The 26,503-nt window shown below is 45.1% G+C and overlaps 1 protein-coding gene across 1 annotated transcript in view; it reads right to left on the bottom strand.

The window, feature by feature from the left end:
• Window positions 1-23,934, bottom strand: part of LOC126248228 (HEAT repeat-containing protein 5B) — a 250,516-nt gene extending 226,582 nt beyond the window's left edge. The window contains exon 1 of the mRNA XM_049949054.1: window positions 23,866-23,934. Coding sequence (XP_049805011.1) covers window positions 23,866-23,882 — 17 coding nt within the window. The 5' untranslated portion in view covers window positions 23,883-23,934. The remainder of the gene's footprint in view (window positions 1-23,865) is intronic.
• Between the last annotated feature and the right edge of the window lie 2,569 nt (window positions 23,935-26,503).

The raw sequence follows: 26,503 nt of genomic DNA, 5'->3' as shown, positions 1-26,503 counted from the left end.
TAAAAACTTTGAGGTTCGCCGATGACATTGTAATTCTGTCAGAGACAGCAAAGGACTTGGAACAGCAGTTGAACGGAATGGACAGTGTCTTGAAAGGAGGATATAAGATGAACATCAACGAAAGCAAAACGAGGATAATGGAATGTAGTCAAATTAAGTCGGGTGATGCTGAGGGAATTAGATTAGGAAATGAGACACTTAAAGTAGTAAAGGAGTTTTGCTATTTAGGGAGTAAAATAACTGATGATGGTCGAAGTAGAGAGGATATAAAATGTAGACTGGCAATGGCAAGGAAAGCGTTTCTCAAGAAGAGAAATTTGTTAACATCGAGTATAGATTTAAGTGTCAGGAAGTTGTTTCTGAAAGAATTTGTATGGTGTGTAGCCATGTATGGAAGTGAAATATGGACGATAACTAGTTTGGACAAGAAGAGAATAGAAGCTTTCGAAATGTGGTGCTACAGAAGAATGCTGAAGATAAGGTGGGTAGATCACGTAACTAATGAGGAGGTATTGAATAGGATTGGGGAGAAGGGGAGAAGAGAAGTTTGTGGCACAACTTGACTAGAAGAAGGGATCGGTTGGTAGGACATGTTTTGAGGCATCAAGGGATCACAAATTTAGCATTGGAGGGCAGTGTGGAGGGTAAAAATCGTAGAGGGAGACCAAGAGATGAATACACTAAGCAGATTCAGAAGGATGTAGGTTGCTGTAGGTACTGGGAGATGAAGAAGCTTGCACAGGATAGAGTAGCATGGAGAGCTGCATCAAACCAGTCTCAGGACTGAAGACCACAACAACAACAATTAGTAGTAGTAGTATTAGTGGCTGTGATCAGACACAAAGCAACAACAACTCTAAGTCTTCCAATTTATGCCAGTTCGACAGTGCAGCAATCAAGTGATATACGAACAATAGGTATAGTGCACACATTTTAACTGGTTAATTTTAAATGGAGTTGCAGTATGCAGGTCGAGCAAATCCCGCAATGGAGAAGAGTAATGCAGGGGAAGTGTGTTTTGTAACAAGTTGATAGTTAACTTTCTTATCTGAGGAGTTGTGGGTAACACTTCCGATACACCACGAACACACACACACATTTTAAAAATAGAACTCTACAACTCTACAATTAGGTGATGAAGTTGGTGATAATGTGGGGGAGGGGGCGGAGCGCAAGGTTGGATTGTGTCAAGGATGAAGAAGGCTGTGCCCTTTCAAAGGAACCATCCAGGCATTTGCCTTGAGTGATTTAAGAAACTCATGGAAAGCCTAAATGTGGATGGCCGGACGAACTACAGCGCCACGTCGCTCTGTCTTTGTGCCTTAAGAGTTAAGGTGCCTTCACCATCACAACAAAGTGAATTTCTCCTAATTCATCTTCATTATGGAATCTGCTATTTTCACTAAGGAAGGAGAATTCAACTCCGACAACTTTGATCAGTGAGCGTAGGAAAATGCTCATCACATTCGAGAGCCTCCAGGAAAGACTTTTAGTCAACGACTGGATAGGAATTGTCGATGAGAAGTTATCCGGAAATTCCGCCTCAACTCCCGATTAGCTCTTAAATACTCGCGTTGCTGTACTGCATGCATCACTTCTCCATTTTTGCTTATTCTTTGGAGAAACTGGGTTGCTCTCTCTTGGCCTTGCCTAGTGTGGTAAAGTTGCGATTTACACTTTTGCTTTATATTATGTTTAATTATTGAACCTTTCTTTGCTGAACTCTTTTTTTTTTTTTTTTTTTTTTTTTTTTTTTTTTTTTTACAAACTAAACTCACTTTATGTCTACAATAACCATAAACTGCCGCACTTACATAATTTTAGTCCTAGAGTGCGAATCAGGAGGGTGGCGTCCATAGTACACCACGCGAGAAGTAACAGAACAAAAAATAGGCTTGACTACTTCCGGGTTAAATGGACATAATTGTTCACAATTTCTGAGTGTCAGTTATCCGTGCTGCTCGCTACAGACGATGAAGGACATGTCGCACTTCACTCTGGTGGACAGGCGACATTCGACCAAAGCACTCGTAGGGCACGAGAGGTCGCGGATCCCGCAAATTAACATGAGTTGTCTGTAGGGTTATATCAATGAGCTGTTCGCAAGAATTTTATAAGCCTGGGTATTATTCGCAAACACCAGAAATTTTTCGATGGTGTACGCCAATCATTTCTTCCGAAGTATCAATTTTGTACCAATATTGCAGGAACACATTTCGAGCGTTTTCTGTATAAATTGTGATTTGCGACGACGAAATTGTTTGGAATTTATATTGTTTTGTTTTCTTTTTCATCAGTTTCCTACTTTAAAGCTGATATATTTTTCAGAATAAAAAGTCATGTTTCTTAACTGCGAAAGAAACAAAATTATAATAAGGGCCCTTTCAGAATCATTATTTTCAATATAGTGTCTCACTGTCCCTCAAGTGTAGTACTTCACTGCAGTGCCGTTTATGTTGTGTCCCTTATTAAGTTAACAAATTAATGACATTGCGGTACCCTAGTGTAGCCGGTGTAACAATCAAGCGTTACTCCGTAAATCTACCTCCGTCAATTCAATTAGCCTTGGATATAAATCTAAATTTTCCCTGGCTCTGTCTGTTCGGGTTAAGCACTGAACTTCAGCTAGTTTAACAAGTACCTACGCTCTTTAACATAGCAAATTCGAGCTGGGGTCAACAGGGATAAATTCACATAATTAAACATCCATTTATCGCTTAAGCACATTTTTTTTTGTATTAACTCTTTAACATTACATGTTTATGTTATTCCAAAACTAAAATGAACCCAGCATACTATAAAGTACAGAACAGTACTGATGAATTACAACAAAAGCTCGACGTGACGACCACCAACGTTGTTACAGACTTTGTATCCATGAAGCACTCTCCATTCCGCCTGGTGTCTCTTCAGTTTCTTGTGTAGCGGCCAGAACTCGAGCCAGCATATCTTCCTCTGTCTCTGCACGTATCTCGTAAATTAAACTCTGCATACGACCCCTCAACAAGCAGTCCATAGGATTACACATCATCCCGTTTATACCATTGCTCACCAGGTCAAGCAACTCTGCGACTTCACTCTTTCCATCAGCACACGTGGACGCGTTACACATCTGAATTGAAACCGTCGTAGAACGGAAAGGGTACGTTTCCCGACTTGGGTTCCTATTCAAAATATTATGCAGGGTGTTCATTTTAACAGAAGACATTGAAATATCTCGAAAACTACAACCGGGTTAAAAAAGGTTATAATTACAATTTATTTGTCTCGAAGGGGGACATCCAATGATCCCACACTCGACCCAGTATCCAAACCCGTAAACCCGTGCGTGGGTGACGGGGGGGGGGGGGGGGTGAGAATTTTGAAATCTTCAATGGTAACCCGCGTTGTTTATTGCAGATTACGATTCTACGGCAAAATCTACATACGTTTTGTCTGAAGCATTTTCTTCGTTGCGCCACACATGGCGCTGTAATCGAAGCAATAGAAATTAGTAAAAATTAAACTCCTCTCGAACAGGCCATTAAGGCCCAACGGAACCGACCGGCCGCCGTGTCATCCTCAGACCAAGGCCTTACTGGATGCGGATATGGAGGGGCAAGTGGTCAGCACACCGCTCTCCTGGCCGTGTGTCAGTTTCCGAGACCGAAGCCGCTACTTCTCCATCAAGTAGCTCCTCAGTTCGCCTCACAAGGGTTGAGTGCACCCCGCATGCCAACAGCGCTCGGCAGACCGGATGGTCACCCATCCAAGTGCTAGCCCAGCCCGACAGTGCTTAACTTCTCTGATCTAACGGGTACCGGTGTTACCACTGCGGCAAGGCCGTTGGCAATAGAAATGAGTGCACAATCGTAATTTACGACATGCTACTCAATGACCCCTGAATATCTGAAATAAAAAATGGGGGTCCCCAATGAAGATTGCAAAGTTGCCCCCCCCCCCCCCCCACCATTCACGCACAGAGTGCAGTGGCGGTTCGACTGTGGTATCGTTGGATGTCCCTTCCTAGACAAACAAACTAGAACTATAACTGTTTTTATCAGAAGTGTAGTTTTCGAGATATTTCAATGTCTTCAGTTAAAATGAATACCCTGTATACTCACTCCCATCTATAAGTCCTAGAAGTTGGTAACGAGAATTTCCGAACACCCTGTACGAACCTCTCGGCTTATCTGTATTTGATGTTTACTTGTACTCTCACTTAATCTGATAGCTGTTATAGTGGAACTAAAAGTGCACATGTAATTTGCATGTTCAACTTGTTTCAAATAAATAGCTGATTTCTGCGGAGAATCTACTGTGCCGTGTTGCTGCCAAAATTCCTGTGTATCACTGAAAAATGACGTGCTTCATTGCTTGACCAATTAACAAAAGAAAGCTGCCACACCACCTTTCGATTTCTGTCAGCCACTGTCGTTGCGACAAATTTAAAACCTACGAGCTTGAGAAGTTGCATCCTGAAATTGCATATGAAAAACTTTAACAACAAGCGCGACTGTTTGCGCACGAATTATCATGACACTGGCAAGTGGCAGCCGAGTCGGCAGGTGGTGTGACGCTAGGGGCCCTATTCCGTATCGTTCATACCGATCGGTATGTGAATGATTATAGCATAAAAAACAGTTTCGGTCAATATTCGAACAAAATACCGGTTATTTTTACGTAATTAAGAGTTTAAAAAAATCATTAAATTTCAAAAGGTCGGCTCTGCTTACGTATATCACATGAGTGTTTGCTGAAATTAGTAGTGACTTGGCCGGCCGCGGTGGTCCAGCGATTCTAGGCGCTCAGTCCGGAGCCGCGCGACTGCTACGGTCGCAGGTTCGAATCCTGCCTCGGGCATGGATGTGTGTGATGTCCTTAGGTTAGTTAGGTTTAAGTAGTTCTAAGTTCTAGGGGACTGATGACCATAGATGTTAAGTCCCATAGTGCTCAGAGCCATTTGAACCATTTTTGTAGTGACTTGGCGTACTTTTTTCCGCAAATGGTTTTCTTATTAATTATTGAAACGCGTTTAATACTTTTAAGTAACAATGCAAAGGAATTTTTTGAAGCCTGATAGAGGAAACCTTCCAAATTCCATGCATTTGCGGCTTACGCCCGCATTGTTCGGCAACAAAGTCAGCCTGCGTCTCTCTCGGCTGGAGTTACGTGAAATATAGCGCTGCAGGCAAGCGCTTAGTAGTAGCACAGTGGGTAAGGCAACAAACTGCCGTGTCAAAGGATAACGCTGGGTTCAGAAATATTTTGTTTCCTCTTCGTGTTTGTAACAATTTCTAGGATTTCGTTAATCGTCAAAGTTAAGCATTGTTCTGAAATATTCGTTGTCATTTACACGTAACAGAGCGCGTTATCAGCAACGAGTATCTTCGATTTCGTGACTTCCAAATGTTTAAGAAACGAAAGATGAAATTGCTGTACATGGAACAACTGACAGTGACATTTATACTTATTCTTGTCACAAATAATTCACCATTTTTTTCTGAATATGTAGTCATTTCCGAGAATGTGGTCAGACAGGAATCTAAGAGCACAACATAAATTACTGCGAATGAAACTAGCAGCAATCGTCTTTATAATGTAGCTTGTCACAAGTATTTTTCTGAAATAGAATCCTTAACAACACTAGACAGAAATGAAAGATTTCTGCCACAATATTTTCAAACTATACCACCATATACGAGATATTTTAATTCATCAGATGCATGTTATACACTACAACGAACTTTTATAGCTGCACTGCTCTCGGAAAGGCGTTTTTTCAACATTTTGTTTTTATGAACCAAATCGTTGATGTATCGTACAGGACAGTAGGCTACTTCATCATTTGGATCTCTAGGAGCGAGTTACAGCCTCATTCTATGCGTCGTCTTATTGTTTGACACTCCCAAAGTTTCGGGTTGGTGGAGATGTGTTCCGTCTATGCAACTAATTGAGGGCAGTTCGTTTATTGCAATACGCATTTCGCTTCTTTTATTTGTGAAGCATCTTCAAGAATAAAAGAAGCGAATCGCATATGGCAATCTTCACGAATAAAAGAAGCAAAACGCGTATGGCAATAAACAAACTGCCTTCAATTAGTTGCAAAGACGGAACGTACCTCCACGAATTTTGAAGCAACAAAGGAACGAGGGAAATAAAAAAATGACTAATTTTTCGAGTGTTTCTATACATGTATTTGTACACTGTGGTACTACACTCCATTCGTAACTCATATTTCGTAACGTAAAATATAAAACAAGACGTCGATGTGAACGAGAATAAAATGACGTAATGTATTTATGACAGATTCCAGAACACAGTCAACATTCTATCGTTATCACGCATTCATGAAAGCACATGGTCAGCGAAATTTGAACAATATTACGCACTCTAACCACACTTCGGTACTGTGAAGAATAGCGTGCCTGTGTCAGCTGTTAGCCGCTTCGAGTTCGTGCCGCTGTGGCGCTTCAGTGCGCATGCGCGGATATGAGGCAGATTGCTTTTGATTGGTAGACGCGAGGAGAACTGACAAAAGCGTTTCGGTTCGCTAGGACTTTTCGGCATCGCTTACAGAATAATGGTGGGGCTCTCCTTTCAAAACAAGACCGTTCAGTACGGTCGCGTACCGAACCGATCGGCAAAATGGCGGAAAGGTACAGGATAGGGCCCCAGGAGAGCGACGTTTGACAGTTCTGGATTATGCTAGACTGGACGAGCTTCGCGGCGTGGTGAAGAGGTGGCGGCACCTTTGACGAGCTATGGGCGGAGCTGAAAGTACGAGAAATCCTGACTGCAGGTCAGCTAGCCTGACACTCGGAAAACACGGTGGGGAAAACCCGACCGTTTGAGATGTCAAGCGCGGTTAGCCGCTATTGGCTGAACTAACTGAATAAAGAAGCTATGAAATAAGGGAAACTCTAAATAAAAACTGAACAGACAGTGGCAGTGACAGAGCGCCCAATCACATGGTTTTAAAGAAAAAATTAGAGGAGTGTGTGAGTGAAGATACACCTCCACTACAAGATTTAGTTTAAAAGATATTGTTAACTGTTTAGGATAGAAAACGATCTTTAAAAATTAATAACTCACTAACGCCTTAAGCTATTCAGACAAATGTAGTGAGCACTGTCGAACCGTTTCAACAGATTTTCTGCAAATATTTCGTCTTTCAAACTACAGTCTGGAATGTATTTCCTGCACATCAAAAAGCGAATTTTCTGGCAAATGAAACATGTAACAGTAAAGGTAGCGGCAGCATTAGCAAATAGAGGTAACTACGGGATTATGACTGTAATTGGTTTAATTGTTTAATATTTATTACTGACATAACGACACAAGATGGCACCATACACGCAAGAAAACTATTTTTCGTGTACACCATTAAAGCTACATGAAAACTAAGAGTAGCAGTGAAAAGTTGATGATGTCAACATAACATTAAATTTATACACGTTTTTGAATGTCGGAAATACTTGAGTTTTTTTTTTTTTTTTTTTTTGGGTTTAAGGGCGCTCAACTGCTGAGGTCATTAGCGCCCAGTCACTGTTGTGAGAGCACATGGAATCTGGTAAAACTCAAGGGGATGGGGGGACACCAGAAGGACCTGACAAATATGCAGATAAAATAAGTAAAAAGGTTAAATGTCTTTGGACAAGCCAGTTAAAGTTATAAAACGCAGAATACGAGCAGCTGCTCGAGCGTCATCAGCTAAAACATCCGGTAAAATAGATGGCAGGGACAGGACAACACGAAATTGACTAAAACGGGGACACGACAATAAAACATGGCGCACTGTTAACGCCTGACCACAAGGGCACTGCGGGGCTGGGTCACCGGAGAGCAGGTAGCGGTGGCTAAACCGGCAATGCCCAATCCGCAGCCTGGTCAGAAGGACCTCCTCGCGCCGAGATGGTCGGGAGGATGTTGTCCAAGCAGTTGGGAGCGTTTTTACTGCCCGGAGCTTGTTTCCTTGGAGGGATGACCAAGCATCCCACCACAACGACACAAGCCTCTTACATACATGCCCCACGAACGTCAGATGACGGGACACAATGGGAGGCTGGCCGAGGCAGGAGGACTGCAGCCTTGGCTGCAGCTTCCGCAGCCTCATTCCCAGGCACTCCTACATGTCCGGGAACCCACAGAAAGCTGACAGAACCACCATTATCAGCGAAAGAATGGAGGGACTGCTGTATCCGTTGAATCAAGGGATGGACCGGATAGGGAGCTCCAAGGCTCTGAAGAGCACTGAGTGAGTCAGAGCAGAGTACATACGATGAATGGCGGTGGCGGCGGGCATACTGAACGGCCTGATGGAGAGCAAAAAGCTCGGCCGTAAAGCTGGAACATTGGTCGAGGAGCCGGTATTTAAAGGTGGCGGCCCCAAACAAAGGCACAGCCGACACCATCGTCAGTTTTGGAGCCATCGGTGTAAATAAAGGTGTGACCGGCAAGTCGAGCACGAGGTTCGACAAACCGTGAGCAATACACTGCAGCCGAAGTACCCTCCTTCGGGAGTGAGCTGAGGTCGAGATAAATACGAACCGGAGCCTGGAGCCAAGGTGGTGTCGGGCTCTCACCCTCTCTGAAGGTGGTAGGGAGGGCAAAATCCAATTGTCGAAGCAGGCGACGGAAGCGGACTCCGGGGGGCAGCAGGGCAGACACATACAACCCGTACTGACGGTCGAGGGAATCGGCGAAGAAGGACTTGTAAGAGGGGTGGTCGGGCATAGACAACAGCCGGCAGGCATACCGACACAGCAGTACGTCGCGCCGGTAGTTCAATGGTAACTCGGCAGCTTCAGCATAAAGACTCTCGACAGGACTAGTGTAGAAGGCTCCGGTCGCAAGACGTATCCCCCGATGGTGGATGGAGTTGAGCCGGCGTAAGAGGGATGGCCGAGCGGACGAGTAGACGAAGCTCCCATAATCCAGCTTCGATCGGACTATGGACCGATACAAGCGAAGCAGGACAGTGCGATCCGCTCCCCAAGATGAACCGCTAAGAACTCTGAGGACATTAAGGGAACGTGTACAACGGGCCGCCAAATAAGAGACATGTGGAGACCAACACAGTTTACTGTCCAACGTGAGCCCTAGAAACTTAGTTGTGTCCACGAATGGGAGAACAACGGGACCGAGATGTAAGGATGGCGGAAGGAACGCTTTATATCGCCAAAAGTTGATACAAACCGTCTTCTCTTCAGAGAACCGGAAGCCATTTGCCACGCTCCATGAGTAGAGGCTGTCTAGACAATGCTGAAGGCAGCGCTCCAGGAGGCATGTTCTCTGGGCACTGCAGTAGATCGCGAAGTCATCGACAAAGAGAGAGCCTGAGACATTAGGTGGAATGCAATCCATAATTGGATTGATCGCGATGGCAAAAAGGGCTACGCTCAAGACGGAGCCCTGAGGCACTCCGTTCTCCTGGAGGAAGACGTCGGACAATACGGAACCCACACGTACCCTAAACTTTCGATCCGTTAAAAAGGAATCAATAAAAAGGGGCAGTCGACCGCGTAGGCCCCACCTGTGCATCGTGCGGAGGATACCTCCTCTCCAACAGGTATCATAAGCCTTCTCCAAGTCGAAGAACACGGCTACCGTTTGGCGCCTTCGCAAAAAGTTGTTCATGATGAATGTCGACAAGGTCACAAGGTGGTCAACAGCGGAGCGGCGGCGACGAAAGCCGCATTGGACATTAGTAAGTAGCCGTCCAGATTCAAGAATCCAGACTAACCGAGCATTAACCATGCGCTCCATCACCTTACAGACACAGCTTGTAAGAGAAATGGGGCGGTAACTAGAAGGAAGGTGTCTATCATTCCCGGGTTTGGGTATAGGAACAACTACGGCGTCACGCCAACGCATGGGGACTTGACCTTCGGTCCAGACGCGATTGTAGGTACGAAGAAGGAAGCTTTTGCCCGCCGGAGAAAGGTGTGCCAGCATCTGAACGTGAATGGCATCGGGCCCCGGAGCAGAGGACCGGGACAGTGCAAGCGCACGTTCGAGTTCCCGCATAGTAAAGGGGGCATTATAAGTTTCCAGATTCAGCGAGTGGAAGGAAGGTCGCCGAGCCTCTTCTGCCTCTTTCCTGGGAAGGAAGGCTGGATGGTAATGGGCGGAGCTTGAAACCTCCGCGAAAAAGCGGCCAAAGGCGTTGGAGACAGCCACAGGATCAACAAGGACCTCATTACCTGAGGTCAGGCCAGGTACCGAGGAGTGGGCCTTAATGCCCGACAGCCGGCGCAGGCTACCCCAAACGACGGAAGAGGGAGTAAAACTGTTAAAGGAGCTGGTGAAAGAGACCCAACAAGCTTTTTTGCTGTCTTTGATGACTCTACGGCATTGCGCTCGGAGTCGTTTGTATTCAATACAATTCGCCAACGTAGGATGGCGGCGAAAGGTGCGTAAAGCACGTCGTCGAGCACGGATAGCGTCCCTACAAGCCTCGTTCCACCAGGGGACGGAAACGCGACGTGAAGAAGAAGTAGTACGAGGAATGGAACGTTCGGCAGCATTGATGATAACAGCCGTGAGGTATTCGACCTGACTGTCACAACTGGGAAAATCGTGGTCCGCAAAGGTCGCCAGGGAGGAGTAAAGTCCCCAGTCAGCTTTCAGTATGTTCCAGCTCGAAGGACGTGGGGATGGGGTGTGGTGCAGGAGACGAACGACACAGGGGAAGTGGTCGCTCGAATAGGTGTCAGAAAGGACATACCACTCGAACCGACGGGCAAGAGTGGTAGAACAGATCGAGAGGTACAAGTGGGAGTAGGTATGAGTAGAGTCTGAGAGGAAAGTCGGGGCGCCAGTATTGAGGCAGACAAGATTGAGATGGTTGAAGACATCCGCCAAGAGTGAGCCTCTTTGACAGGATGCAGGAGAGCCCCAAAGGGGATGATGGGCATTGAAGTCGCCAAACAATAAAAACGGCGGGGGAAGCTGAACGATCAGGTGCATCATGTCAGCCCGACTTACAGCAAATGACGGTGGAGTGTAGATGGTACAAACTGAAAAAGTAAAAGCAGAAAGAGTAATGCGGACAGCTATTGCTTGGAGTGGGGTGGTCAATGGGATGGGATGGTAATAGACATCGTCCCGAATGAGCAACATGACCCCACCATGAGCTGGGACACCGTCCACGGGGGTGAGGTCATACCGCTCCGAGGTATAGTGGGTAAAGGCAATAAGGTCAGTCGGGCGCAACTTGGTTTCCTGGAGACCAAGGACGAGCGGACAGTGCAGGCGGAGGAGCAGTTGTAATTCCTCCCGATTAGATCGAATACCTCTTATGTTCCAATGAAACAACGCCATCGCTAGTCAAAAAGTTGGGGGAACGAGACGGGGGAAGAGCTGGTCACCTCGACGGCCGCGGAGGGCCAGGTTGCGAGGGAACAACGCTACAACCGACGGGAGGCGGATCCGGTTCCATCGACTCGTCGCCAGCTGCGGCCGCTGTCCTTGGTTGTGTAGGAGGGGCAGCATCGTTTGCCGACGAAAGGCCAGCTGAGCGCCTGGCAGCAGAGCGTCCCGGCGAAACTGAGGACGGCCGGGAGCAGCGACTCACGGATGGAGCGTCAGACGAAACGCGCCGGGGTGGAGAGGGGGAGAGAGACTTCTTCTTGGAGGCCTTCTTGGAAGGCCGAGGAGGCACAGGGATGGTGGGCTGGACCCAAAGAAGGTCCTCACGCACGGGGTCCGTTTTGGAACGCCGGACCTCGGAAGCTGGGGTCCGGAACGTTTCCCCGATGGACGCCTGAGAAGAGGATCGCTTCTCAGGTGGCGTGGGGGCAGGAGGAGGAGGAAGGGTGGCCCCTGGGGCAGAGGGGGTGGGGGCCACGGGGGAGGAGGATTTGGAAGGGAGGGATTTGGGAGGCGGAGGCAGAGCCCCCTGATGGGCGGAGGAGGCGGAGGGGGGACAGGATAGGGGTGAGGATACCGCGGAAGGAGTGGACACAACTGAGGCAAACGAAGTGGTCAATGGCACGGGATGGAGGCGGTCATACTTCTTCCTGGCCTCAGAATAAGAGAGCTGATCCAAAGTTTTGATTTCTTGTATCTTCTTCTCCTTCTGATATGCGGGGCAGTCTGAGGATCTAGGCGAGTGGACGCCAGGACAATTAATGCACCGAGGTGGTGGGGTGCATGTATGTTCCTCACGAAGAGGACGTCCGCAATCGCCACAAAGGGGCTCAGCCTCACACCGTGAAGACATGTGCCCAAAGCGCAAACACCTAAAACAGCGCATAGGAGGCGGGACGTAAGGTCGCACGTCACACCGGTAGCACATCACCTTTACCTTCTCCGGGAGAACGTCCCCCTCGAAGGCGAGGATAAGGGCCCCGGTGTCGATGCGACGGTCTTTGGGGCCGCGCTGGACTCGCCGGACGAAATGCACGCCTCGGCGCTCCAGGTTGGCCCTGAGCTCCTCATCAGATTGTAGCAGGAGGTCACGATGAAAAATAACCCCCTGCGTTCTATTTAGTGCCAGATGTGGGACAATGGATACTGGGATGTCCCCTAGGCGGTCGCACGCCTGGAGCGCCGCCGACTGTGTGGCGGAGGTGGTCTTGATAAGAACGGACCCTGAACGCATCTTGCTGAGAGCCTCGATTTCCCCGAAGATGTCCTCAATGTGCTGAACAAAGAACATGGGCTTGGAGGTGGCGAATGTCCCCCCATCGGTTCGAGAACAGACCAAATAGCGGGGAAAGCACTTCGCCCCAAGCCGGCGGGCCTGTCCCTCCTCCCATGGAGTGGCCAAGGGGGAAAGGGCAGGAGAACCAGAACTAGAAACGGTACCTTTTCTTTTTAAAGACTCGGCCGCAGAGCGACCTGATACGTGTTGACGTTTCATCTGCGAAACGTCCGCCCCGATACCACCCACTCCGACCAGGGGCTCTCCCCACGGGCGCCACCCAGCCGCAGCAAGGGCCACCTGGCAGGATGACCATTGCCGGGAGTCCTGATGCCCCAAGGAGACGGGCATCTACTCCTTGGCCGACGTGGGGAGGGTGCAGCTCAGGTATCGGCAGTACGATCCCTGTGTTGTCAGGGGGCTACAACCTAGAGGGTACATGACGACCCCACCACAACGGGCTGGCTACCGTGCTGGATTTCTGGTGCCATGGAAAGTCCATCATGATCGCTGGTGCAGATGGAGATGCACTATGGGCGTAACTTGGACAACCCATCAGGCGTTTAGGCCCAATTTGAGGAATAGTGGGTATGGTTACAACGCCGGTGCAATGCTGAGTGCCAAGGTCTTAGTGCACTTGGAACCAGTGGTACACCACGTAAGGTGTCCTTCCCCAAAAGGCTCGTACTTCTGTAGAATTTTGAAAAATGGAGATCAAACCCCAAGGGGGACCATCACATGGAAGGCCGAAACGGTTGAAACTCCTTTTAGTCGCCTCTTACGACAGGCAGGAATACCTCGGGCCTATTCTTACCCCGGACCCGCAGGGGGGATACTTGAGCTTGATTCACATTCAGTGGGAGCCTGACGTCTGGCGGCCATTTTCGCGCGACACAGATTTCTGCACTCAATTGGAGCGCAGCTCGCCTACAGACAGGTCGTTATGTGCGGCTGGAAGTCGCCTCGTATGTGTGTGTAAATGAAATATTTTCTAGCCGGCCGAAGTGGCCGCGCGGTTCTGGCGCTGCAGTCTGGAACCACGAGACCGCTACGGTCGCAGGTTCGAATCCTGCCTCGGGCATGGATGTGTGTGATGTCCTTAGGTTAGTTAGGTTTAACTAGTTCTAAGTTCTAGGGGACTAATGACCTCAGCAGTTGAGTCCCATAGTGCTCAGAGCCATTTGAACCATTTGAAATATTTTCTAAGTTTTCGGTCGGGACCTGGAAAAGTTTTGCCTACGACAATTGCGAATAACTCTGAAACAATTTTAGCTTGTTCGTACTTAAAGAAATTCACGTCACGTGAATGGTTGGTTGGGACTTGCAAGTATTACGCGAGTCTCGATCGATAAGGGTTTGAGAACACTGTACAGCGTTTGGACTCTGAATACTATTGGTTAGTCGACTTTGTCTAAACATCTGTGCACTGTTACGCAGTTAATTTTGAAGTGCTCTTCCGTTAAGAATATCGTTAGTTCTCCTCAGCTTAGAAGCGTGCTGAAGCACTCTGAATAATTTTCGTGACTTCGCTGAATGTTAAACGGAGACGTGATGGTGGCCGACCTACTTAGGTTATCGCACTGACTAATGTTATTTTAATAATAAACTGTGGTGAATAGTGTGAAAGGATATTTCGTTTGTTTTTCTAGAATAAATACAGCCTGTGAAGAGTGAACATTGTTTCACCCCAAATTCCTGCCTAAATTTTAATGAACTTGTGACTGCCTTCATTTACGGTTAAATGCGACGGATGCATTGGTGGGCCTCTGGACAGTGACGAAGCCAATATTCTGAAATCCGGCCACACATTGGAAAGCCCTATCTATGAACACTGTTTTTCTTGCTTTATTTAATTTTTTATTCGTGCTGAAGCACGTCGGGCCTTACGAGTCGAACTTTTGTGGAAGCAACATGTAATGGGACGCCCTCCTCTAACCATATCTTTTTTATAGAAGTAATCGATACCATTTATACTATCGATTCTTATATAGATCAACATTACCTCAGTTGTTTAACTAAAAGAATTTCATATGTTTTTGTATACTATGTATTATATTTCAGACTAAAATGTATACAAAGAAATTAATGTGTTACACTCTGCGTGTACAGTTAAAATTATTCTTCTTTTAGGAATATTTGAAATTACGAAAATTCTGTTATACTTAAAATTCATATTATTAATTGCACAATCTAACGCTAATTATCAAATTTATTTCTGGATTTATCTGTAAAATAAGAGAAAATGAAGATAAGTGAAACTGAAGATAAGTGAAAATTTTTTCTTTTGTATATCTTATGCCTCTCGAAGCTTTCAAAATTTTTGCAGAGACAGACAATTTTATAGTGATGTGTGGGAGAGTAAGATTACAAACAGTTAACAACGTCACCATTAGCCATTTACTTTTTAATTAATGAAGAAGAACAGAACATTTTAAAAACAAACATTTTCGCGTGGGGTTGGTCCCGTCCGGGATCAGACAAACATTTCCTCCCTGTATATATTTACCCCACCTTACGCCGCAAGCTACATCTCCACATTTACATCCACATCTGAAATCCGCAAACCACCTTACCGTTTGTGGAAGAAGGTACTTCGCTGTGTCGCCATCATTTCCTCCCTTTTCCATTCGCAAATGATGCGATGGAAGACAACTGAATTTCTTTGATTTTTTCCGTCATAGTCGTTTCGTCAAACGTACGTGAGACGCAGTGATATGTTGCCTGCCCATTCTTGGAACGTATGTTCTCGAAATTTTAAGAGAAAACTTCACAGTGTCGTTCAGCGCCTCTATTGTAGCCCCGGCACTGGGGTTACATTGGCGCCTCCGTGACGCTCCTGCGCTTATTACACGAAACCGTGACAACTCGCACCACTTAACAGTTTCTTGTTAAATGGTCACTAGATATGTGCTTGGTTCACCGAACAATTTATTTACAGTAGTTCCTAGAGAAGGTACTTAACACGATAATTTATCTATGAATCGAAAAATAAACATTCAGTTCTCCGATTGTTGGTAGGAAAAATTTCGTAACTTCTTTAATGTAACTACAGTGACTGTAAGCTCAAATCGGACATCCCTCCCTCTAACAGTGCTCTAATCAATCAATTTCGTTAGATCCAATATTCCTGATTTTGACGTTACATTCTTTGTGTTGCGTGTTATTATCTATGAAGTCTTCTCCAACTTCTGGTGACATGATGATCGATGGCCTCCACGCACTGCTGGGCGTTGTTTTGTTCCACAGCTCTTCCACGATTATGCCAGTGCTTTCTTTGATGCCTCCACCTCATTTCTCCTTGGTTTTTCTCTACACCTTTGCCCTTCTGCTCTTCTGAGCATCACAACTTTTTCTAGGTTGTCTTGTGGTCTCATGATAAGCCCAAAGCACCTTAATTTCATATATAGTATATTGGCATCCAAAGATTTTTTGACTTTATTTTTTATAGAACTGTCTTATTTTTTACTTTTTGACTCCATGAAATTATGCAGATCCTTCTCCAATCCCACATTTTAAATGAATCGATTTTCTTGCGATCCACTTTTTTTATTGTCCACAACTCAAATCAGTACAAAACTACGAGAAAGATCAAAGTTTCAGCCATTTTTATTTTGTTCAATAGGGACAGTTTTCTTAGCAACTTGCTTAATTTAATTGTAGCAGCTTTTCCGAGTTATATCCTCCCCCTTTCCTCATTGCAGGAGCTGCATTTTGTTATCCTAGATTTTAAATATACATTCTAACACAAAAAAGGCACACCACCAAGGAATTGTCCGAATGGGATGGAAATCAGTACATGTGATGTACATGTACAAACAAATGATTGTAATGTCGGTAAAAATGGATGATTAATTCAAAAGGTGGGGCTTCACAAACTGAGCAAGTCAACAACACGTTGGTTCATCTGTGGCCTTATGTAAGCAGTTATTATTGATACAGTTGTTGGATGTACTCGTCGGGGACATCGTGCCAAATTCAGCTTAGTTGACGTGTTAGATCGTCGAAATCCCGAATTGATTGTAGGGTCCTGCCCACAATGTTCCAAATGTTCTCAATTGGGGAGAGATCTGGTGACCTCCCTGGCCAAGATAGGGTTTGGCAAGCACGAAGACAAGCAGTAGAAGCTCTCGCCATGTGCGGGTGGGCATTACTTTGCTGAAATGTACTCCCAGAATGATTTCCCATTACGGGCAACAAAACGGGGCATAGAATATCGTCGATCGTACCGCTGTGCTGTAAGGGTACCGTGGATGACAACCAATGGGGTCCTGCTATGGAATGAAATGGAACTCCTGGTTGTCGGTCCGCATGACGGGCTACAGTCACTTCCGTATCCCACCGAAGTTCGGGGCGTCTCCAGACACGTCTTCGGCCTTAAATCTCATTGACGTGGTGGGTAGAATTGTCTTCAGTGACGAGTCCCTCTTTGAACTGAGCCTCGATGACCAGCGAAAACGTGTTTGGAGACGGCCCGGACAGCGGTGGGATACCGACCTCAGTGTTGCACGCTGTACAACCCGACAACGAGGAGTGATGGTCTGGGGTGCGCTTTCTTTTCCCAGCAGAACCCCTTTGGTTGTCATCCCTGACACCCTTACAGCACAGCGGTACGTCGACGATATTCTACATCCCGTTTTTTGTCGTTCATGGCAAACCACTGTGAGCTTACATTTCAGCAAGATACCGCCCGCCCGCACACGGCGAGAGTTACTACTGCTTGTCTTCGTGCTTGCCAAACCCTACGTTGGCCAGCAAGGTCGCCCGATCTCACCTCAACTGAGAACGTCTGGTGCATTACAGGCAGCGCCCTCCAACTAGCTCGGGATTTTGACAATCTAACGCGCCAATTGGACAGAATTTGCAACTATATCCCTCAAACAATTATATCACAAAAATGTTCAAATGCGTGTGATACCTTATGGGACTTAACTGGTAAGGTCATCAGTCCCTAAGCTTACACACTACTGAACCCAAATTATCCTAAGGACAAACACACACACCAATGCCCGAGGGAGGACTCGAACCTCCGCCGGGACCAGCCGCACAGTCCATGACTGTTCGGCTAATCCCGCACGGCACAATTATATCAGTCAGGGTCAAGGCGAATAACTGCTTGGATATGGACCAGGACCTACGCCAGTTTGTGAAGCTCTTCCTCCTGAATAAATTATCCAATTTTTCTAAATGTGTAATCATTTCTTTGTCTGTACATGTACATATCATCTGATGATTTCCGTCCCATTCAGATGACTCTTTCTTGGTGTGTAGTTCCTTTTTCCCCTTGCGAGTATATACGTTTATCGACTTTCTCGATGATATCTCCATCTGTTGCCATTATTAGCCTTCATTCTTGTTGTCAACCTTCTTGTTTTCTTCAGATTTAGCCTTAGGCTAACTGTTTCACTTACTTTCGTAGTTTTCCCGTCTTACTTTTAATGACTTCTTCAGTGCCTACTGTAAGTGCACTGCCATCCTAATATCTTAAGTTGTCAATTAAGTGCCCCCCCCCCCCCCCCCAATTTTACTTCGAGTTTTCATTTATGTTAGTCCTGCAGTTCTCATTACATATTCACCATACCAACAGAAAAGAAACAAAGATAGTACACACACCTGTCTGACTCTTTCCCTACCCCTAAAGCATCTGTAAATTAAATTTCCTGGCAAATTAAAGCCGTGTGCCGGATCGAGACACGAATTCTCTGGCAAACGAACAGTTCTCGCAGCTTTACTTCCGCCACTATCTCATCTCCTACGTTCCGAACTTCATAGAAGTTCTGTGGAACTTGAGTTGCATTCCTGGAAGGAAGGATATTGCGGAGACATTGCCTAGCCGCGGCCTCGGAAATGTTTCCGAAAGAATTTTTCACTCTGCAGCGCAGTGTGCGCTGATATGAAACTTCCTGGCAGATTAAAACTGTGTGCCGGACCGAGACTTTATATATCTTCTTCCTGTACTTTTACTGCTGCTTCTTGGTGTTTGTGCATTTTTGATTTGCTGTATAATGGTGCTCGGGTATTCCCATGAAGCCTAGTATTTCTCACATTTTCGAGCGATTTACACAGTCAAATGCTTTCCTGTAGTCTATAAAGCAAATAAATAAGTCTTGCTCATATTCTCTGCTTTTTCCACGAACCATCTGACGTTTGCTTTATGCGTCTACCCCTACTGGACCCTACTTGTTCCCTTGGAAACACACTTTCCACGTACGGCTTTAGTTTGAATAAAGATACTGGTTCTTGCAGTTTGCATTGGGCACTAGACGTAGCCATTAGCCATTATAGCTTTGATGCGATGATGTAAGGGTCTACAGTCTAGACTCTACAGGAAATTGTTTAGGAAAACAAATTGCGCGCGCGCGCGCGCGAGAGAGAGAGAGAGAGAGAGAGAGAGAGAGAGAGAGAGAGAGAGAGAGAGAGAGGTGACAATACGGATAGGGGGGAGGGAGGGGGAGGGAGGGAGGGAGAGGGAGAGTCATCCTGCGTTTATCTCAAAGTCGGGTTGATAGTTCTCGAAATGTGCCACAGCTCTTAGAGGATTACATAGAAGCTAGCTACTATGCAGAAGTCAATACAAACAGGTCATTAGAACACGTGAATCGCTCATATGTGACAATACGATTATATGATGACATTAAAATGTGTTAGTTTGGGTCATAATTAGTGATTCCTGCTTTAGTTGTGTGAAATTTAAACTTATCGTTTTCCAAAATAGTTTTCCTCGTTTAGTGGAAGGATAAGGCGCATGACAAGGTAACATACTTGCGACACACAGCAAAACCAAGTGATATCGTTATCGACAAAGCTCAAGTAAATACGAGTTTTCAGCAGCAGGTATGAGGCTACATTATACTGTGACCCAAATTATTTAGATTATGAAACTTCCATGCTTGTGGTGACGACATGGACAGAGCTTACGTAGTGTTGGATAAAAATGAGAAATGGAAATGTGGCATATCAGACCACTTATTGATGGTGTGTGTATGTGGGGGGGGCTGTAACTCATCGGGAAGGAGAGCAGCGGCCATCTTTTCTTTTGAATTACAAGGATATTTACAGAGTGTAAACTGAGAATACAGGTGCGCAAAATACTCTATTCAGGCCAATCAGCAAATGGACTGCTGATATCTGAAGACGCATACCAATAAAGATCGGCAGATGAATGTTGCTAGATACACGAATTTGCCTTTGTGCTAAAAGATATTCCAGAACAATAAGGCATTTTTGTTGAACATGTTTCTGAATGGAAGTAGCTTTTTGACAAGTAGCCCAATGAGGTGGACAAATATCTTGTACTTATCTCAAGCATCATGTTGATCAATCCTAAAAAACATTTAAGACTTCATTTTTAGTGGAAAACAGTGAATAAGAATCAACAGGACAACAGCAACTACAACTACTACTACAGCAACCATCGTTTCCCCATATAACGCTCCATGTCATTAAGTGCGCCACAGTGCTAGAACTGCTTATCTATCCGCCCTTAGTTTTCGTTCATCACTATGTTGCAGTTTTATCTGTTTTCCAAATTATTAATGAAGTTGAAGGCACACTCCACAGATATATTGTGACTTCTATTATGAACACGTGAGTTCAGCACTACGATATTTATTTTTCTCTCCAATAATTACACTTTATCCAGTGTGGATGCTAAAAGTATGTTGACATTAAAAATGCGGACTGAGTTGATTAACATTTGTGTTGCAGTTTTATATCAATTACTTGCCCCCTTCCCAAACGTATTCCTCTCGTACTGTTACTCTAATACTCTTCACAGTATTCGAACAGCACGGTTAACATAACTATGAAAGAAGATTTTAAATTTTCCTTTGTCTGATTTCTCCGTAAAACATAGTAGAAACGTCATCTCCTCTTCCGATTCCAATGCCTATAGAGACGGATAATGGATGCATTTAGTTTGAAGAGTTTTGCAATAGTACGACAATGTATCCACAGTGTACACCTTTGTACGAAGAATCTAGTATAACGATTCGACAACTAAATAACAAATGCGAATGCGCAGTATGGTCAAAACATTAGTTAATTCTGTGTAATAAAAAACTTAAAAAAGTCAGAAATGCCAACTATAAGAATGGAGCGACACTCAGAATTTTCTGAGAGAACAAGTCAGAGGGCTTTCTTACAGTTTCAGAAGTCATAAGAGGCCGGGCAGTGACGCAATTTTGCCCGTTACTATCTCTTGCTGAGCCGAGTCACTACCGTGCTAAAAACCTGTAATGAGCTATTTCTATCTGCGAGTGCAGTTCCTTGGGCGACGTGCTTGAAGATGCTTCGCCACACGAGTTGCTCTCATTTTGCCCACAACCTATATTCACATGCAGTCAAAGTTTTGTTTTCACTCAACTACAACTTGTCATGGCTTGACTGAGTTCAAGCTAATGGCGGTAAATTTTCGTTTTGCTAACTGCCTATTCGTTCTGATAAACGATAGTATCAGTGTTTCGCCGACAAAATGAACAAAGCCTTATAGCTTCATCACCGTAAGTACCGCAGTAGCAGCAGCGATTTGACACCAGCTGATTAATAAAGGCTATCATCATCATCATTATTATTCCAGTGTGAACGCTGGTGGGGTATGTGATGCACAATAAGGGATATCTTCAGAGTTTTGTTTTGCTCCTATCAAATTCATTATCTCATAATGGGCTCTTTTCTGCTCGTCAGACAAAGTTGCTCCAGTCTTCTTGGGGTTTTCTGCAAGACAAACTCTCGAGTCGCGAATTTTCTTCCTTTATTCCTTCATGTTTTCTGTTACCACACCTATCCATTTATATTTTAAATTTTATCCGAATACATGATGGTACACTTTTCAATTTCTGTATTTGCTCTTTGCTTCTTCAGTATAAAAATTGAAGAGAAATTCCAACTTATGTAAGACACCATTTGATTAGTTTTATTTTACCCAAACATGTATCAGCACTTTCTGTGCTGCCCTCAGCAAAGTTTTATTTATTTCCTTTCTTATTACATGTTAACGTCTTGTGAAGGTTATATGAATTTTAGGGTTATTTACATGTATAACAGTGCGATAATTTTTTCAGCATGGCTGAAATGTACAACATGGCCTGGTCAGATGAGCCCCGATTTCAGTTGGTAAGACCTGATGGTAGGGTTCGAGTATGGCGCACACTCCACATAGCCATGGACCCAAGTTGTCAACAAGGCACTGTGCGAGCTGGTGGTGGCTTCATAATGGTGTGGGCTGTCTTCTGGACTAAATGAACCGATCATTGACTGGAAATGGTTATGTTGGGCTACTCTGAGACCATTTCAGCCATACATGGATTTCCTGTTCCGAAACAACTAAGGAATTTTTATGGATGACAATGGAACAGGTCACCGTGCCGTAACTGTTCACGATTGGTTTGAAGAACATTCTGGACAATTCGAGCAAGTTATTTGGCCACCCACATCCCCCAACACGAATCCCACCGAACATTTATGGGACATAATTGAAGGGTCTGTTCATGTACATAATCTTGCACCAGAAACACTATCGCAATTATGGTTCAAATGGCTGTCAGCACTATGGGACTTAACATCTGAGGCTATCAGTCCCCTAGAACTTAGACCTACTTAAACCGAACCAAGGACATCACACACATCCAGGCCCGAGGCAGGACTCGAACCTGCGACCGTAGCGGTCGCGCGGTTCCAGACTGAAGCGCCTAGAACCGCTCGTCCACAAGGGCCGCCTCGCAATTGTGGACGGCTATAGATGCAACATGGGTCAATATTTCTGCAGGGGGCTTCCAACGACTTGTTGGGTTCTACGCTGGGCAATAAATGGTCCGACACGATATTAGGAGGTATTCCATGACTGTTGCGCGTCAGTGTATAAGGGTGGAGGGAGACTCGAGAAGAAAATTTCTACTTCATCATCATCTACCTTCCAACAATTTAAAGACTTTTTGAAAAAGCAGTTGTGACACAGTTGTTCAATACTCGCGATGAACTGTTCGATCGACCTTGAGATACCATCTATTGCTACAGCCTTCCCCTACGTTACCTTCCTCTACAATCAGTTCGCCCAAAACGACGTCGAGCTATAACTAAACTTCTCACAAAACATGAAAATATTCTACAGCGAACGGTGAACAAACACTGCTACTGTGCAATAGTGTACTTGTGTCGCCTTTCAAATTGCGTAAGAACGCAGTAAATCTAAAAATGAGTAGGCTGTGATAACATTTGTGTGAAACGATTGTACTTCACTATTTTACAGACTGAAATATCGGTTAATGTAGATTAATTCTTACAAAGAAGAAAACAGCAACCAGCCACTTAATACTGCTATTTATTTAGGTAAATAGCGCCGTTACCTGTTTCGAACTTTCAAGTTCATCATCAGACAGCTATAAATGCAACATTGGTCAATATTTCTGCAGGGGGCTTCCAACGACTTGTTGGGTTCTACGCTGGGCAATAGGTGGTCCGACACACAAATGTTATCACAGCCGTCTGATGATGAACTTGCCAGTTCGAAACCGGTAACGGCGCTATTTACCTAAATAAATAGCAGTATTAATAGTGGCTGTTTGCTGTCTTCTTCTTTGTAAGAATTAACCTACACTAATTGTACACAGCCATGGTCTCACCATGTCAGTTTTAGACAAAACAGCATGAAAGAAAAGTGTTTGAGGGGGATGAAAAGTTCTGAATGTTCGGGAGACGGTTTCTCTGCTATCTATAACATAATGTAGTGGCATGTCCAGTGGATCTAGACTCAATAATAATAGTCGATTATTAATTTCATATATCCGTATCTTGTCACAACGACGACGGTATACATTTCCAAGATTTACAAGATAAATCATTCAGATATAACGGTAAATACTTGACTAGTTGAAATGAATAAGTCTCCTGAGCAGTTCTTAATATAAATGATGCTGTCGAATAACGACAATAACAAATATTACTTATTCGTAACACCGCGAACAATAGCATAGCACCACCCAACCCAAACACAGTGTCCCTGGAAATCGAAACAAAAGTCCTAGTGTATAGGAGCGTACGTTCTTGCCAAGAGCTTGACCACACAGTTCAGTCACAGTGCAGAAGCTGAATGACTCCAACCCTATATTTTCACCTTGTTATCTCTGCGCAAAGAAATTCTCTGCATTTGTAATATCGAAGTGTCGCAAATAGGTCTTTGGATCACTGTTAATTGTTTCCAGAAAATAAAACTGTGATGGTAAAGCAACAGCAGCCAAACGTACCTGACGTCACGAAACATCTTCCGGTGCCGGTGATTACGTCTTCCGGAATTACTGAGTTCTGCTGGCCAAGCAATGAGACGCGTCGCAAAGGTCCTTTTAACAAACGAGGAGTCACGAAGTACAGCTGCCTCTGCGTTTTAGCTCGGCGCTTCACAGCTTGCGACTCGGCTGTTGCATAACGCTGGCGGACGAGCAGCACAACGGAAGTGGGAAGGCGAGCACGTCAGCTCACGAACAGTAGCATCCGGGGAACCACGCGGCCCAGTTGACGGCGCTGACTGCGGCCGCCTTCTGCTTGCGAACTGCGGGCAGCGGTCGCGCCGTTGCGGAACGCACAGTCGTAATCGTAAACAGTGACAGTCGTCTCCTGGCATGAAGCTACGTCACGAAGGAGAAGTGGGAGGTGGGCGTGGAAGGAGCGCCATGTACAGCAATCGTATTACACAATCTCTTTCGCTCCTCGTCAGTCGCTCCACAGCAGTGTTCTATTCCCACGTGGCCTTCCTCGTCATCTGTTTTACATGAAGTTAATTATATAGTACAGTTATTTTTGCCTCGCGTAATAACTAATATGGTCGTTTCGTTGTGTTTTGATGCGTCAGTTGTAAAGTGTATACTGATTGAGTTTTTGTCTGTTAATTTTAGCTATTTAAGTTGCTTGAGAGAAATATATATATTGCGTTTTTAATTTTTGACAGAAGGTAATGTTATTGTAGACGACGGAAAATGTGTGTCAAGTCCAATTTTGTTACGAGGGCACCCTAAATATTTTTGCCGTACATAAGGAATGTGTCACCGAGGAAAGACCAGCTAGAAATTGACTTTCTCGGTTGAAGACCGTCGTTTCGACACGAATAATGTTCCAAATTGATGAAGAGCTTAGACGTGGGGTTCTCGTTAGCGTATATTAAAAATGGAAAATGTGACGAACTCTGACCATTGAACTATCACATGAAATTTGCATTCAGTGGGCAAGGTTCAAAAATCTACCGTATAGGAACATAATGGTCTAAGAGTTTCGACCAAAACAACAAAAATCTGACGGTATGTCAACTTGACGGCACAAAAAATGCCTGGAGTTGAAATTTCAACAGCCTGTCACGTTACGCAGGAGCCAATCTCCTTAAAGGGCGTACAATTCTGCTTGTTAAAGAAAAGAACGCTTGTAATTGTATCATTAAAGGGTAACACCTTCTTGACGCTCTGCATAAGACTGCACCGTCTAAAAACACATATGAAACTATTCCTGTCATTTATAGAATTAGACACGTAGGTAATGCAGATGACGTAGAGACATATGTGCGGAACAGCGGTAAAAAAACACCTCGGTACGGCAGTACCTAGGATACCAACGTCTTTTTAACCCGCTGGCATACTCTACTAACTGGAATCCAAGTGTGTGATGGCAGGATCCGGTTAATCTCCCTCTTATGGAAAATAATTGTGTTATTGATATTGCGTTGATGTGTTTAATTTTTAGAAACCTCGAAGTTAACAGAACAAACATTTTAAGGTCCGTATGACATATTTTCGCTTTCAAAAGGGTACAGAATTCATTCCTTTATTACTTACTATGTCATCCAAAGGCTTACCAATTTCAGTGAGTATATTCATTCTACGAGGGCAACGGCCTTGCCGCAGTGGATACACCGGTTCCCGTGAGATCAGCGTAGTTAAGCGCTGTCGAGCGTGGTCGGCACTTGGATGGGTGACCATCCAGGCCGCCATGCGCTGTTGCCATTTTTCGGGGTGCACTCAGCCTCGTGATGCCAATTGAGGAGCTACTCGACCGAATAGTAGCGGCTTCGATCAAGAATACCATCATAACGACCGGGAGAGCGGTGTGCTGACCCCACGCCCCTCCTATCCGCATCCTCCACCGAGAATGACACGGCGGTCGGATGGTCCCGGTAGGCCACTCGTGGTCTGAAGACGGAGTGCTTTTTTTATATTCATTCTACGAGGAAGTGAGTACATGAGGACGGCAAAATATACATTTCTCATTTTCTGCTACATCCTACCGGACAGGTAGGGTTGCCGTTCCACATGTTATGACTTGTTCTTGGCGCGGGTCATTTTTCTCGCATTTTCCGTTTCATCTCTGCCCATACGCCTTCAGTGGGGTTCAGGACTCTACCAGAATAAGGGTAGTCATGAAGAGAAATCTCATTCTGTTGTGCAAACCACTGCTGCATCCTTGACATGAGCAGTTCAAACTGATCATGCTGGAAGCAGATTAATGTCTTAGGGATATAGTCATCCCGCTGATAGGGGTAGCAATATTACTTACAGTGCGGAAATTCTGGGCATTAAGTTGAACGTCTACCCTATGAAGCATTCCAAATCCACGAGAACTAATCTAATCATGAACAGCCATAGATACGCGGCCACTGAAAGATGACTTTCGGATGTATTTGGAGTCGAAGTGGGTACCTTGTGGCCTACATACTCGTACTGGACCACCATTCGCCGAGAAAGAAACATTATTCGTTGGAAAATATTACATTCCGCCAGTCACGATTGACGTTGTCCTCTGTAAAGGCCAGCTGGTAGTTAGTGTCCACCACGGAGCTTTGTATTCCGGCCTCCCAAAGCCAACGCCTTAACCGTATTCATCGACCCGACAAACGCAGTATTT

The sequence above is a fragment of the Schistocerca nitens genome, chromosome 3 (genome assembly GCF_023898315.1).
Source record: "Schistocerca nitens isolate TAMUIC-IGC-003100 chromosome 3, iqSchNite1.1, whole genome shotgun sequence".
Taxonomy (NCBI): domain Eukaryota; kingdom Metazoa; phylum Arthropoda; class Insecta; order Orthoptera; family Acrididae; genus Schistocerca; species Schistocerca nitens.
Note: the sequence above shows the minus strand (reverse complement) of the source record. Positions and strands in the feature narration are given on the sequence as shown.